At 36.6% G+C, this 16,814-nt stretch overlaps 1 protein-coding gene across 7 annotated transcripts in view; it reads right to left on the bottom strand.

The window, feature by feature from the left end:
- CPNE8 (copine 8) overlaps window positions 1–16,814 on the bottom strand; it is a 272,491-nt gene that overhangs the window by 170,840 nt on the left and 84,837 nt on the right. For all 7 annotated transcript variants that reach the window (XM_086399950.1, XM_086399952.1, XM_086399951.1 and 4 more), the window contains one exon: window positions 5,644–5,683. In XM_086399950.1, the coding sequence (XP_086256076.1) occupies window positions 5,644–5,683 (40 nt within the window). The remainder of the gene's footprint in view (window positions 1–5,643; window positions 5,684–16,814) is intronic.

The following is a 16,814-nucleotide window of genomic DNA, read 5'->3' as shown; positions in this document are numbered from 1 at the left end:
GAAGGGAAATGGCCACCCAAGTCCAGGAAGCCCAGAGAGTCCCATCCATGATAAACCCAAGGAGAAATATGCCAAAAAACATGTTAATCGAACTAACAAAAATTAAACACAAAGAACAAATATTAAAAGTAGCAAGGAAAACCAACAAATGACATACAAGGGGATTTCCATAATGATCTTTCAGCTGATCTTTCAACAAAAACTCTGCAGGCAAGAAGGGAATGGCAGGATATATTTAAGTGATGAAAGAAAAAACACATACAACCAAGATTACTCTACTGAGCAAGGATCTCATTCAGATTTGGAAGAGAAATCAAAACTTTTACAGACAATCAAAATCTAAGAGAATTCAACACTACCACAGCAGGTCTTTAATAAATGCTAAAGGAGTGTCTCTAGACAAGACAGAAAAAGCCTATAAAAACAAACTCAAAACAATAAATTAAATGTTCACAGGATCATACTTATAAATGATTACCTTAAATGTAAATGGCCTAGATGCTCCAACCCAAAGACACAGATTGGCTGAATGGTACAAAAGGGGGATCCCTATATATGCTATCTTCAAGAGAAACACCTTAAACCTAAGGACACACACAGCCTGAAAGTGAGAAGCTGGAAAGATACTCCATGCAAACAGAGATCAAAAGAAAGCAGGAGCAGCAATATTCATATTAGATAAAATAGACTTTAAAACAAAGATTGTTATAAGAGACAAAGGACACTATACAATGATCAAGGGATCATTCCAAGAAGACCTAAAAATTATAAGTATACATGCACTCAACATAGGAACACCTGAATATGTAAGGCATATGCTAACAACTATTAAAGAGGAAATTGACAGTAACACAATAATAGTGGGAGACTTTAATACAACAGTCACATCAATGGACAAATTACCCAGACAGAAAATTAGTAAGGAAACACAAACTATAAATGATACATAGGACAAGTTGGACCTAATTGATATCTATTGGCATTTCAACCCCCCAAAATAGATTTCACTTTTTTCTCAGATGCACATGGAATATTCTCTAGGCTAGATCACATCCTGGACCACAAATCAGGCCTTGGTAAATTTCTAAAAACTGAAATAATTTCAAGTATCTTTTCTGATCACAGCTTTGTAAGATTAGATAGCAATTATAGAAAAAAAAAAAAAAACACCTATGAAAAACACAAGCACATGGAGGCTAAACAATACACTTACAAAGAACCATCAGATCACTGAAGAATCAAAAAGGAAATGAAAATATGGCTAAAAACAAATGACAACAAAGACATGACAACTTAAAATCTATGGGGCACAGGAAAAGTAGTGCTAAGAGGGAAGTTTAAAGCAATACAATTCTACATCAAGAAGCAAGAGACATCAAATATATGTAATACTACACCTAAAGCAACTAGAAAAAGAAGAACACCAACAAAACAAACACAAAAACAACAAACCAAAACAAACAACAACAACAACAAAAACCTGAAGTTAGTAGAAGGAAAGAAATCATAAAGATCATAGCAAAAGAAATGCAAAAGAAATGAAGGAGACTCTAGAAAAGCTCAATAAAAGTAAAAGTTGGTTCTTTAAGAAGATAAACAAAATTATAAAACCGTTAGCCACACTTATCAAGAAAAAAGGGAAGAAGACACAAACCAATAAAATTACAAATGAAAAAGAAGTTACAACAAACAACACAGAAATACAAAGGCCCATGGGACTACCATGAACAACTATATGCCAATAAAATTGGACAACCTGGAAGAAATCGACAAATTCTTAGAAATGTATAATCTTTCAAAATTGAACCAGGAAGAAAAGGAAAATACAAACAGACCAATCACAAGCGTAGAAATCAAAACTATAATAAAAAAATCTTCCCACAAAGCCCAGGGCTAGATGGCTACATGGGCTTCCCAGGCAGCACTAGTGGTAAAGAATCTGCCTGCCAATGTAAGAGATATAAGAGACACGGGTTCAATCCCTGGGTCAGGAAGATCGCCTGGAGAACAGCATGGCAACTCACTCAAGTATTCTAGCCTAGAGAATCCGATGGACAGAGGAGCCTGGCAGGCTGCAGTCCGTGTGGTTGCAGAATTGAACACGACTGAAGCAACTTGGCACACATGTGGATGATTCCATAGGCTGCTGCTGCTGCTAAGCCACTTCAGTCGTGTCTGACTCTGTGCGACCCCATAGATGGCAGCCCACCAGGCTTCCCCGTCCCTGGGATTCTCCAGGCAAGAACACTGGAGTGGGTTGCCATTTCCTTTTCCAGATTACATAGGCAAATTCTACCAAAAGCTTAGAGAAGAGTTAACACCTGTCCTAGTCAAACTCTTCCAGGAAATCACAGAGGAAGGAAAATTCATGAACTCATTCTATACCCTGGTATCATAATAATACCAAAACCAGACAAAGATCCACAAAATAAGAAAATTACAGGCTAATATCACTGATGAACATAGGTGCAAAAATTCTCAACAAAATTCTAACAAACAGAATCCAACAACACATTATAAAGACCATACATCATGATTACTACTACTACTACTACTAAGTCACTTCAGTTGTGTCCGACTCTGTGCGACCCCAGAGACAGCAACCCACCAGGCTTCCCTGTCCCTGGGTTTCTCCAGGCAAGAACACTGGAGTGGGTTGCCATTTCCTTCTCCAATGCATGAAAGTGAAAAGTGAAAGTGAAGTCGCTCAGTCGTGTCCAACTCTTAGCGACCCCATGGACTGCAGCCTACCAGGCTCCTCCATCCATGGGATTTTCCAGGCAAGAGTACTGGAGTGGGGTGCCATTGCTTAAGTGGGCATTATATCAGGGATACAAAGATTCTTCAGTATCCACAAATCAGTCAATGTGATACACCATACTAACAGATTCAAAGATAAAACCATATGATCATCTCAACAAATGCAGAGAAAGACTTTGACAAAATTCAGTATAATTTATGATAAAAACAATTCAGAAAGTAGGCAAAGAAGAAACAACTCAACATAGTAAAGGCCACACACAACAAATCCACAGAAAACATTATACTCAATGGTGAAAAACTGAAAGCATTTCCTCTAAAATCAGGAACAAGACAAAGGTGCCCACTCTCACCACTATTATTCAAAATAGTTTTGGAAGTCCAAGCTACAACAATCATAGAAGAAAAAGAAATAAAATTAATCAAGATTGAAAAAGAAGTAAAACTTTGTTTGCAGAAAACATGAATATCTACAAAGAAAACCCTAAAGATGCCACCAGAAAAATACTAGAGTTAATCAATGGATATAGTAAACTTGCAGTATATAATATTAATATACAGAAATCCTTTTGCATTCCTACATACTAACAATGAAAAATCAGAAAGAGAAATTAAGAAAACTATCCTATTCACTGCAGCAACAAAAAGATAAAATATTTAGTTATAAATTTATTTAAATAGACAAAACACCTGTATGCAAAAAACTGTAAGACACTGATGGAAGAAATCAGAATGTCACAAGCAGATGGAGAGGTATACCATGTTCTTGGACTAGAGGAATCAACATAGTGAAAACAACTATAGTACCAACTTAGATACAGTGCAATCCCTATCAAACTACCAAAGGTATTTTTTGCAAAACTAGAACAAATAATTTCACAGTTTGTATGAAAACACAAAAGATACTGAATAGCCAAAGCAATCTTGAGAAAGAAGAATGAAACTGGAGGAATCAACCTTCCTGACTTAAGACTATACTACAAAGCTACAGTCCTCAAGACAGTATAGTACCGGCACAAAAATAGAAATATAGACTAATAGAGCAAGATAGAAAGCCCAGAGATAAACCCATGCACTTATGCACACTTTATCTTTAAAAAAGGAGGCAAAAAGTGTATAATGGAGGAAAGATACTCTTGTCCACAAGCAGTGCTGGGAAAACTGGTCAGCTACTTGTAAAGGAATGAAATTAGAACACTTCCTAACACTATACACAAAAATATAGTCAAAATGCATTAAAGACCCAAAGAGAAGATGAGAAACTATAAAACCCTTAGAGGAAAACATAGGCAGAACACTCTCTGATATAAATCACAACAAGATCTTTTATAATCCACCTCCTAGAGTAATGGAAATACAAACATAAACAAATGGGACCTAATTAAATCTAAGAGCTTTTGCACAACAAATTAAACTATACATAAAGTGAAAAGACAGCCTTGAGTGGGAGAAAATACAAAAAGCAGTTCAGCAGCTCAATATCAGAAAAACAAACAACCCAATCAAAAAGTGGACAGAAGACATAAACAGACATTTCTCCAAAGGAGACATGCAGATGGCTAATAAACACATGAAAAGATGCTAAATATTGCTTATTATTAGAGAAATACAAATCAAAACTATAATGAGGAAACATCTCACACAGGTCAGAATGGCCATCATCAAAAAGTCTACAAATAATAAATGCTGGAGAGGTTGTAGAGAAAAGGGAACTCTCTTATACTATTGGTGGGAATAAAAACTGATATGGCCACTATGTAGAAGAGAATAGACATTTCATTAAAAAAACTAGGAATAAAACTACCATATGACCTAGCAATCTCACTGCTCAGCATATTTCTGGAGGAAACCATAAGTGAAAAAGGCACATGCACCCCAATGTTCATTGCAGCACTATTTACAATAACTAGGACTTGGAAGCAAGCTAGATGTGCAATAGATGAATGGATAAGGAAGTTATGGCATGTACACAATGGAATATTACTCAGCTATAAAAAGGAATGCATTTAAGTCAGTTCTAATGAGGTGAATGAATCTAGAGGCTATTATACAGAGAAAAATAAGTTAGAAAAAGAAAGACAAATATCATATATTAACACATGTATGAGGAATCTAGAAAGACAGTACTGAAAATCTTACTTGCAGAGCACAAAGGAGACACAGACGTTTTGGACACAGTGAGGGAAGGAGAGGGTGGCATGGTATATGAGAATAGCATTGAAATATATGTTACCATATGTAAAACAGATAGCCAATGAGAGTTTGTTGCATGGGACAGGGAACCAAAAGCCTCTGTGACCTTAGGGGCGGAATGGGGAAAGAAGTGGGAGGGGGTGTTGAATTAGGAGGGAATATATGTATACTTAATGCTGATTCATGTTGATGTATGGCAAAAACCATCACAATATTGCAAAGTAACTATGGTCTAATTTAAAAAATTAAATGTAAATAAAATGTTATTTATTTTCAATGTAATTATTAGGTAAGTTGTGGACATACAACTTTGCTGCTGCTGCTGCTAAGTCACTTCAGTCGTGTCCGACTCTGTGTGACCCCATAGACAGCAGCCCGCCAGGCTCCCCCATCCCTGGGATTCTCCAGGCAAGGACACTGGAGTGGGTTGCCATTTCCTTCTCCAATACATGAAAGTGAAAAGTGAAAGTGAAGTCGCTCAGTCATGTCCGACTCCTAGCGACCCTATGGACTGCAGCCTACCAGGCCCTTCCGTCCATGGAATTTTCCAGACAAGAGTACTGGAGTGGGTTGCCATTGCCTTCTCCGTATGCAACTTTAATATGACTCAATTAACATAAATACCAGTGAAATCATGATACACGAATTTAATTTTTAATCATCTTAAAAAACATAAAGGTATAAACTTACATGTTTGGACAGGTTGGGACTCTTCGAATCAACATCATACCTAAAAAATTAAAATATACACTTTAAATTATTTCCACAAGTGAAGCTAGAGAAAAACATTAGTGTTTCCCCAAAATACAAATGATATAAAAAAATGAATCAAAAGTATATGATACAGAGAAAAATTTAGCAAATTTAGAAATATCTCATAAACTCTGGCCTACATACTAAAGGCAGAATTCATAAACCCTGGGTCCTTTTATTTCTACCACTTAAGTAGAAGTCTTAATTTTAATACTTTCACAGTCATCAACTCTTCTTCTTGATAAGAAAATTTTAAAATTTCCCTTTTCTGTGAATCAATAGATTCATAATCCTCCCTAAAAACTGAAATTTCTCTTTTAAAAAAGTGCTGATAACAGGCTGTCATTTGTATATATAATAATTCTTATTTAATATCCTAAATACTCTTATTAGTTTTGAAATTGGCAAAAGTAATGAGAAATTAATTTTCTCCAATCATATGATTTAGGGAAAACATGTATTTTATAGAAAGAAAAATGTGTTTATATAAGACTACTATTTTCCTATTTTTGATTAGTTGGTACTGGAAGCAAATTATTTTTTGAAGATATCCTGGGAAAATATCACTCACTATCACTTAGTCCCTCGTTTTAATTTTTTTTTTTTAAAGCAGAAAGGTTGCTAACATTTAAATCAACCTCAATTTGCTGAATTCTTGAATAGGAAAATATTTGTACTGGCTCCAATCTTTCTCCCAAATCATATTCTTTTCACATTACTGTGCATAGCTACCTACAAAAAAATAACTTTTTTTTTTTTTAATGGCTCATTAAAATCTTCCATCTCACATAACAAGAATGTTTTCCCAGAGGAAGAAAAGCATCTCAGTCAAAAAAAAAGCATAGAAACAGAGTTCACTGTGTATACTGATTCTTGGCACAGGTACGCTTACTCCCTAGTAAAGAATGTTTGCCACAAACTGGCTTTAAATTTGTGTGATGCAAATGACAGTCTCAGAAGAATTACAAATAGAGTTACACATTACTTTCCTTCATATCAGGGCAGTTTGATCACTCTCAACAGTTGTAAACTAGAGTTCTGAATCAGCAAATTGCCAACATCTACTAAAGGCCTACAATATTAGTAAAAAAAAAATTCTTATTCAAGACAATTTTTGAGGGTAAGATTAAAATTAGCAACTGTAGCAATATCATATGTAAAGTATAACTCTCCTGGACCCTTCTCAAGTATCATCCCTGGAAAATGTTTTCTATAAAGGGTTTAGTGTGGATTGGAGAGAAATAGCATAGTATATTCTCTAAGACAGCTTCAAAAATACGTGAACTATAAACTCTCAGATGTTGAAGCTGGTTTTAGAAAAGGCAGAGGGACCAGAGATCAAATTGCCAAATTCCACTGGATCATTGAAAAAGCAAGAGAGTTCCATAAAAACATCTATTTCTGTTTTATTGACTATGCCCAACCCTTTGACTGTGTGGATCACCACAAACTGTGGAAAATTCTGCAAGAGATGGGAATACCAGACCACCTGACCTGCCTCTTGAGAAATCTGCATGCAGGTCAAGAAGCAACAGTTAAAACTGGATATGGAACAACAGACTGGTTCCTAATAGGAAAAGGAGTACAGCAAGGTTGTATACTGTCACCCTGCTAATTTAACTTATATGCAGAGTACATCATGAGAAACTCTGGGCTGGAAGAAGCACAAGCTGGAATCAAGATTGCCAGGAGAAATATCAATAACCTCAAACATGCAGATGACAACATCCTTATGGCAGAAAGTGAAGAGGAACTAAAAAGCCTCTTGATGAAAGTGAAAGAGGAGAGTGAAAAAGTTGGCTTAAAGCTCAACATTCAGAAAACTAAGATCACAGCGTCTGGTCCCATCACTTCATGGCAAACAGATGGGGAAACAGTGGAAACAGTGAGAGACTTCATTTTGGGGGGCTTCAAAATCACTGCACATGGTGACTGCAGCCATGAAATAAAAGATGCTTACTTCTTGGAAGAAAACTTATGACCAACCTAGACAGCATATTAAAAAGCAGAGACATTACTTTGCCAACAAAAACTGTCTAGTCAAGGCTATGGTTTTTCCAGTGGTCATGTATGGATGTGAGCACTGAAGAATTAATGCTTTTGAACTGTGGTGTTGGAGAAGACTCTTGAGAGTCCCTTGGACTGCAAGGAAATCCAACCAATCCATCCTAAAGGAAATCAGTACTTAATATTCATTGGAAGGACGGATGTTGAAGATGAAACTCCAATACGCTGGCCACCTGATGCGAAGAACTGACTCATTGGAAAAGACCCTGATGCTGGGAAAGATTGAGGGCAGGAGGAGAAGAGATGGTTGGATGGCCTCACCTACTCAATGGACATGAGTTTGAATAAACTCGAGGGTTGGTGATGGGCAGGGAGGCCTGTCGTGCTGCAGTCCATGGGGTCTTAAAGAGTCGGACACACCTGAGCGACTGGACTGAATGAGAACATACTGCATAGCACAGGGAGCTCTATTCAGTGCTCTGTGGTGAACCTAAAGGGAAAAGGAAATCTGAAGGAGGGGAAATCTGAGCGACTGAACTGAACAGAAATGAACATGGTATATTTAGTTCAATTCAATAAGCAAAAATGAAGTGTTTGTGTTTTCATCACAAAGAATTTAAGTATCTTCAAATACAATCCTCCTTAATTGTCTTTAACAAAGCTTTATAATGCTATTATCTCAAAAATAGGTAATTCCCATTGTAATATGTTGTATTACAATGCTTTCAAAATTACCATGATTTTTCTTTTATGGGAATTTTCCTTCTAACTTTCTAAAAATATCACTGGCTTTAACTCTCATAAGTCAGAACATAAACACTACATCCTAAATGGTAAAAATTATCTGTGTGCATGGGGCTGGGGAGTGTGAGTGTGGGTGTGTATCTATGTTTATGAATACCATAATCCCGCTAAATAAGAAAAGATATATTGCAAAGCAAAAGTTCAGTAGTTTATCCCCAGGATTGTACACTTGTGCCTAAATTTACTAACAGGAATTTTGTAAACCACTTCATTCTGCTGTTGAAATCTTAGTAAAATACTGAACTGGCAGTAACTGATTTGGGTGACTTCTAATGATTATGTTTTCTAATATAGGGTAACAGATGTTGACTGGAATTTTTCTTGTATTTCTGAAATTCCAACTAAGGCCCAAAGCTGAAAACAAGAGATACTAAGTTCCTTCTCATGCTTAGCTCAGAGCTGCCAGTAAGTCACTCTCATTAGGGTCAAACCCTTCTCTACAAAGCTTACTCATGAAGTGACAGGCTATTCACTATCTCTGAAGGGGCAGGAGGAGGTTCTTTCCATTCCCCAAAGCAAGGTGAAGGGGAGCTCCAAAATCTAGGATGATTGTGTGAAGGGGAGGATAGCATCTAGCCCTCTGTCATGGAGTTGCAAAGAGTTGGACACGACTTAGCAATTGAACAACAACAATAGGTCCATCCTTGGCTGCCAGTGGAAGAGAATGTTAGCTGACAATGCTGGGAAGTGCCTTCTGAAAGCTGACGTACAAAGAATGACGTCTTTCTGAAATCAAGCAGGACCTGTCAGGCTCCTGGGTGTGGAAGCCTTCCATGTCTCCTATTTCTTGTTGGTAAGGAACAGACTCTCACCTCCATGACCTTTCCTGAGTTCCAAAATTGCAGATTTCACAGTTGCTAATCATGGAAGTGAAGGGATGCAAAGACAGAGGAGGAGCAGCCAAGAAACAATAGTGAAGCCTTGGAGCAGGGTGCTGATTCCACTTAACAATATCATTAAGCTCTTTATAGAAGTAAAATTTTCAACAAATGGAAGATGTTTTTCCCAGAGAATACCACCCAAGGCCAGACTAAAGGAACTACAGAAGCAAATCAAGAGATGACCTGAGACCAGATTAGAAGAGTACAGGCCCTTCACACACCCTAGTCTTATCAACAACACCACCCTTGAACCATTGCTATAAAATTCCTCATCACATCTTCCCAGGATAGGACACAAGTTTTCAAGAGCAGGAGTCTGCTGTGTCCTCCTTTGCCAGGCAAAGCAATAAAGCTATTTTTTTTTTTCTACTTCATCCAAAACTATACCTCTGAGATTTGATTTAGCACTGATGCACAACTTTTTAGTTCCTCCTCCACAGTGAGGAGGACAGAGTGTTTGATATGTATCCCCTGAGGCCAGTATACTCTAAGGCCTAGGTTTTTCAGAACACAGGAGAAAGACACACTTATCTGCTTCCCAACTCCCCTACCTTTCTGCTATCCCAACCCCCTTCTCTCTTGTAAGTAGCTATTACAGTATCTCCAACTGAAGGGAGAGAAAGCAAAGAATTTTGGATTAAGTGTGAGATTAAAGTTTTAAAATGAATACTATATAACTATTAACAAATGAGATAGTTCTAATATACAAAGTGACTAAAAAGTCATGCAGTTAGACCTTGGCATTGTTAAGACGACACTTAACCAATTGGAGAAACCGAAATTGGCGGTGTTGGGACAATTATTGGAAGAAATAAAGGAACATATTTTCCCTCAAAGTGTTGAGAATCTTCAAAAATAGATTGCAATAACAATATGCATTCCACAATTATCAGTTCAGTTCAGGCGCTCAGTCGTGTCCGACTCTTTGCGACCCCATGAACTGCAGCACTCCAGGCCTCCCTGTCCATCACCAACTCCCGGAGTCCGCCCAAACCCATGTCCATCAAGTAGGTAATGTCATCCAACCATCTCATCCTCTGTTGTCCCCTTCTCCTCTTTCCCTCAATCTTTCCCAGCATCAGGGTCTTTTCAAATGAGTCAGCTCTTTGCATCAGGTGGCCAAAGTATTGGAGTTTGAGCTTCAACTGAATTTTGATAATTCCATAATTATCACCATTCATTTACAAAGGAGGGAAATCATCTACTGTGGCTCAGATGGTAAAGAATTTGCCTACAATGTGGGAGATCCGGTTCAATCCCTGGGTTGGAAAGATCTCTTGGAGAAGGAAATGGCAACCCACTCCAGTATTCTTGCCTGGAAAATCCCATGGACAGAGGAGCCTGGTGGGCTACAGTCCATGGGGTCGCAAAGAGTTGGACACGACTTCATGACTTCACTTTCACTTTCACTTTTCACCTAAGTCAGATTTAGACCTGTAACTCCCTTGTTGGTGTGCCCAAATGGAAAAATTAGAGCATAAGTAGTTATATATGATTTCTTGTATTCTTCAGAAAATACTACATACTGAAACAGCTATCCACATTTCTTTCTCAATGACAACTGTTCTACCAATAATAAAGTTTTCAATTATGACAACAAGGAGAATTATAATGTATCAATACTATTACACATGTAACAATTATAATAAAATAAATGAATGCTAAAGTTATGACTTTATCTGTGATAAAGCATAGCACTGTGATAAAACAGCATAATAACAGAAACCATGTCTCTTGAATGCTACATCAAATTAAACAGGCAGGAGAATTTTACAACTCATAGCTGACAAACTAACCTTAAAATGTCTCAACCAAATCACCATAATAATAATTTTGGATTAATCAGAACTTACTGGAATTTGGGCCAGTGCTGCCAGAAATATATATTCATTCATTTTCTCTCTCTCTCTCTGATAGCAATTTTCCATCAGCATTAAAAGTTAACTAAAAAAATCTTCTGAAAGCCATTTTCAAACCTTCCATAATGTGCAACTGAAAAGCTTCTTTTCAGTAAAAAAATAATAGAAATTTGTAAAATTAACATAAAGGTTAATAAATAAAAAACAATTCTGAAAACCAATAACATCTATGTTGTCCAATTTAGACTATTGTATTATTCAACACTGTTGCTCCTTCAAAAGGCCATGCTACTGTAAGTATGTCAGGGTGTTTCCATTAGTGCTCTGAGTGAGGTAGGTTGAGATTGTTGTTGCTGTTGCTGTTTAGTTCCTAAGTTATGTCTGACTTTTTGTGACACCATGGATTGTAGCCTACCAGGGTCCTCTGTCCTCTGGGAGTAGGTTGCCATTTCCATCTCCAGGGCATCTTCCCAACCCAGGGATCGACCCCCTGTCTCCTGCGTTGGCTGGTGGATTCTTTACCACTGAGCCACCAGGGAAGCCTCAGGTTGGGATTACGGGTAACTTCATTAACTACTTTATCCTTTTTTAATTTTCCACATTTTCAGCAATGAATATTTTTTCCTAGAAGCAACACACTGCTAAGACAAAATGTAAAAACTAATCAGTTAGGAACAATGGATAAATAGGTACTCATAACTAGAGAAAGATTACACTACTTTTCACATTTATTTAGATAGATATGGTAGAAAAATCAGTGTTAGAAAAAGAAAGAAAGCCTGCTCTCACAGGTTGTATACTTATATAAATGGATAATTAGAAGAAATTGTTAGTTCATTTCAGTTTGGTCACTCAGTCATGTCCGACTCTTTGCAACTCCATGAACCGCAGCACGCCAGGCCTCCCTGTCCATCACCAACTCCTGGAGTACACCCAAACCTATGTCCGTGGAGTCGGTGATGTCATCCAACTATCTCATCCTCTGTCATCCCCTTCTCCTCCTGCGTTCAATCTTTCCCAGCATCAGGGTCTTTTCAAATGAGTCAGCTCTTAGCATCAGGTGGCCAAAGTATTGGAATTTCAGCTTCAACATCAGTCCTTCCAATGAACACCCAGGACTGATCTCCTTTAGGATGAACTGGTTGGATCTCCTTGCAGTCCAAGGGACTGTCAAGAGTCTTCTCCAACACCATAGTTCAAAAGCATCAATTCTTCTGCATTCAGCTTTCTTTATAGTCCAACTCTCACATCCATACACGACTACTGGAAAAACCATAGCCTTGACTAGATGGACTTTCGTTGACAAAGTAATGTCTCTGCTTTTTAATATGCTGTCTAAGTTGGTCATAACTTTCCTTCCAAGTTAAAGTGATACCAAAAATAGTGCATAAACTAAGAAAATATATTTGTTACTTTTCTTGATAATCTTATCTAGGCATCCCTTTATCAGGTCTTAATTTTCTGAATGTTTTAGAGATCATATAAAATTCAAATAATATTCAGTTCAGTTCAATCGCTCAGTTGTGTCCGATTCTTTGTGACCCCATGAATTGCAGCACGCCAGGCCTCCCTGTCCATTACCAACTCCTGGAGTTCACTCAGACTCACGTCCATCGAGTCAGTGATGCCATCCAGCCACCTCATCCTCTGTCGTCCCCTTCTCCTCCTGCCCCCAATCCCTCCCAGCATCAGGGTCTTTTCCAATGAGTCAACTCTTCACATGAGGTGGCCAAAGTACTGGAGTTTCAGCCTCAGCATCATTCCTCCAAAGAAATCCCAGGACTGATCTCCTTCAGAATGGACTGGTTGGATCTCCTTGCAGTCCAAGGGACTCTCAAGAGTCTTCTCCAACACCACAGTTCAAAAGCATCAATTCTTCAGCGCTCAGCTTTCTTCACAGTCCATACATGACCACTGGAAAAACCATAGCCTTGACTAGACGGACCTTTGTTGGCAAAGTAATGTCTCTGCTTTTCAATATGTTATCTAGGTTGGTCATAACTTTTCTTCCAAGGAGGAAGATAATATTACTTGACTCAAACTTCTGAAATTAACCAATTACCTTCAAAAGTTTATATGACGCTTGAAATGCCCAGTCATTCAGTTGTGTCCAACTCTTTGTAACTCCATGGACTGTAACCCACCAGGTTTCTCTGTACATGGGATTATCCTGGCAAGTATACTGGAGTGGGTTGCTATGTCCTCCTCTAACTGATGCTTATTTACATCAGTTGCTTATTTACAGATGCTTATTTACTGATGCTTAATTACATTTTACAACATGCTCTCACATTTCAAACATTATACAATTTCTATGAGAAATACTATATTATTTTTGGAAAAAAGAAAAAAGTTGAAGAAGTTAAAATATATCATTCATGTACACTGCTTTGGTACTTTCTTTATTCTTGTTACACTATGATAAAATAATACAATATTGTCCATTCTAATCAAACATACTACTTTCCTACATATTCCTACTTTTGCATAGTTAGAGTAAATATATTCTGTTGTTATATTCAGAGTAAAGTAGAACACTTCAACCATAATACTTTCATTTGTTTTAGATAACCAAGAGGAAAATTAAAATTACATAGTTCAGGCATTACTTACTCTCCATAAAGTTTTAGAAATTCAGGTTTTGTACCATTAAATTATAAACTATTTCAGGCATGGGCTTTACTGGTGGTCCAATGGTTAAGAATCCACCTGCCAATGCAGAGAAATTGAATTTGACTCCTGATCCGAGAAGATCCCACATGCCATGGAGCAACTGTGCCTGTGCACAAAAATTACTGAGCCTATGCTCTAGGGCCTGCATACCCACAACTCCCAAGTTCACATGCCTAGAGCTCTACAGGAAGAGAAGCCACTGCAATAAGAAGACCACACACCACAACAAGGAGTAGTCCCCACTCACCACAGCTAGCGAAAACCCTCACGTAGCAAAAAAGACCCAGGACAACCAAAAGTAAATAAGAAAGATGATTGATTCTGCCAATTGACAAAGAAGATTAAAAAAAATTAACTATTTTTATGCAAAATTTGACTCTATATTGGAAAGCTCAGACCCTTGAGCATGTCAAGTTAAACCCCTATCCAGGCCTTGGTATTCTCTTTTATAACAATGGGATAACTCTGCCTCATAAATTTATTGGGTTGGTTAAATCTATGTACATATATTAATGATTCTACTACAAACTGTAAACAATAGCAGTAGTATTACTATCACACACCACATCTTTTTGTCTGGTACTTACAGAACTTACATACTAACCCTCAAACTACATTGAGTTTCTATAATTATTTTAGCTTAAAAATAACTGGAAGATATTAGTAACAAACATATTAATCCATCCAATCATTCTTCTCTTCTATATTTCCATCAGTGAGTGTGTTGAAGTTTTGTTTTCTTTAATTCCCTGAATCTTGTACAGTCAAGTTAAACAATATTACTGATTTATGACAAAATACTACAGATGTATATTAAGTTCTATCAATGCCCTAACTTCCTTCCTACCTTTAAGACTTCTTTGTCCATGCTAAGGATACCTAAGTAAGCCTGTCAAACATGGTACAAGTATCTGGTGCTTCCTAAACCTAATATATTCTCATTTGAGTCGTTAATTTGTGAAAGTAACTCTTGAAATGATATTTAGCAAAACAGGCATAATATTTAAATGACTAACCAACACTGAATTCAGTGAAATTTATTTTCTTACTGGAAACTCTTTAAAATACATTAGCTTCCTTCATCTCAAGTTCAGTAGAGATGAGCATGTGATCACCATCTGTGTTCAGGTAAATCATTCTTTACCTACTTCTTTCCAGAATGACCTGCCCAGCTCTTAAATTTTGCTCTCTAGTCTACTGACTTGCATTGGATTGCTATCATCCTTTTGAGACCAACATTTTCCTTCTTTTCATTCTACTCATACAATTCTATAATAGCCACAATTATGAATGTCAAATGACATGAACTTAAGAAACCAATAAAAGGAGGGCAAAAGGAGACACTGTGGAAAAAATGAGTGAGTAGAGTCCCCTGGCAGCAGCTGCTCATGATGATGACAGGGTTCTGATGACAGACAGTAACCAAAAGAAAACAGAATGATGGTTCTGAAAATCAGAGCAAATATCTAGACAAAGAGTTTAAAGAACCAACAAAGCACATATGATCTTTAAGATGGTCTCAAAGGTTAGAAGCAGTCTTGGCCATATCATTTCATTTTAAAATATTACTGAGTAATATATATTCTGAAAAGGCAAGAAAACAGCAAAATGTTTCTGCAAAAAATACTTACTGCAGGATTACATGTAATAGTGAAAATAGAACCAGCCAAAATGTTCATCAATAAATGTCTGGATAAGTAAACCGCATTTCTTTGAATAATGAAAATTATGCAATCATTAAATTAATGAAAGAATATCTATATATTTAGTGGCATAGAAAGATGTCTAAATAATACAAGTAACTAGAAAGTATTTGAGATATTCAAAATATTGAGATTCCATATACAGGGATATATTTAAAGAAAAGGGATCTGCAAATGCATTTACAGTTTTGGTTGTTTGTGCATATGTGTATGTTTTGGTGCTGGGGTTACAGGGAACTTTCACTTTATAAATGCCTGTATTTAAAGTTTATAATAAGAATGTATTTCTCTTAAATGCAGGAAAACAATACAGATAATTGAGAAAGAAAATAAGAGAGAAAGGAAAATAAAGAATGAGAATAAAGAATCATGAAATACTGACTAACTTATAATAAAGTTAGATCTGAATGTAACTGTTAAAAATTAAGGGAGTACCATTCTGAGAAAGAAGGAAATTTCTTAAAAACGATTCCTATGGAGGCCTTGAACAATGGAAGAATGAAACCGCGTTCTGTATGATTTTTAAATAGTAACACTGTATGCAATCACCATGATAAATAAGGTCAGGGAATCATTACATTCCACTTTTAAGTTTTTTCTCAAGAACCTCATTTTTATTATTTGGAAAAGTGTTTCAAGGAAATAAATGAGGCCTAATAAATTTTGTTTGATAAAATAATAAATACTTAGAACTCCTATAGATCATGAGGAAAGGGAGTGGTTTAAGATTCTCCTTTTTTAAACAGAAACACTACAGGTTATTTTATTGTACACATTTTAGAAGAAAATGAGAAAGACTACTAAAAGCAAAGAACTTTTGTTTTTCATTAGGAGGAAAATTATAGCATTTTCAAATAAGACACTGATAGCTTTTGTTATCAAAAATATCTATAAGCTGTTACAGCATGTATACTGTATTGTTTTCAGCTACTTAAGACATTTTTCTTTTTAAATACTTGTGATATTCAAAAAGTCTCTGGTTATTTTTATATATAAAGCACATACTGTAATACATGTTATAGTTTTCCCTTTCAATAGATTTCCTTCAACAATCACTATAGTTCACGTCTGGGGAACAGAAGTGTAATAATTCAGTTATAGAGTGACTCCAGATTCTCTGTGGACAGGGAGTTGAATTTAAAGATAATAGTTTAATATGCCTGATTCAGTATCAAAATAAC

Source organism: Bos grunniens, chromosome 5, assembly GCF_055505025.1.
Source record: "Bos grunniens cultivar Pamir isolate PY7600 chromosome 5, Bosgru_T2T1.0, whole genome shotgun sequence".
In the NCBI taxonomy this organism is placed as follows: domain Eukaryota; kingdom Metazoa; phylum Chordata; class Mammalia; order Artiodactyla; family Bovidae; genus Bos; species Bos grunniens.
The sequence above is the reverse complement of the archived record's forward strand: the minus strand, read 5'-3'. Positions and strand labels throughout refer to the sequence as shown.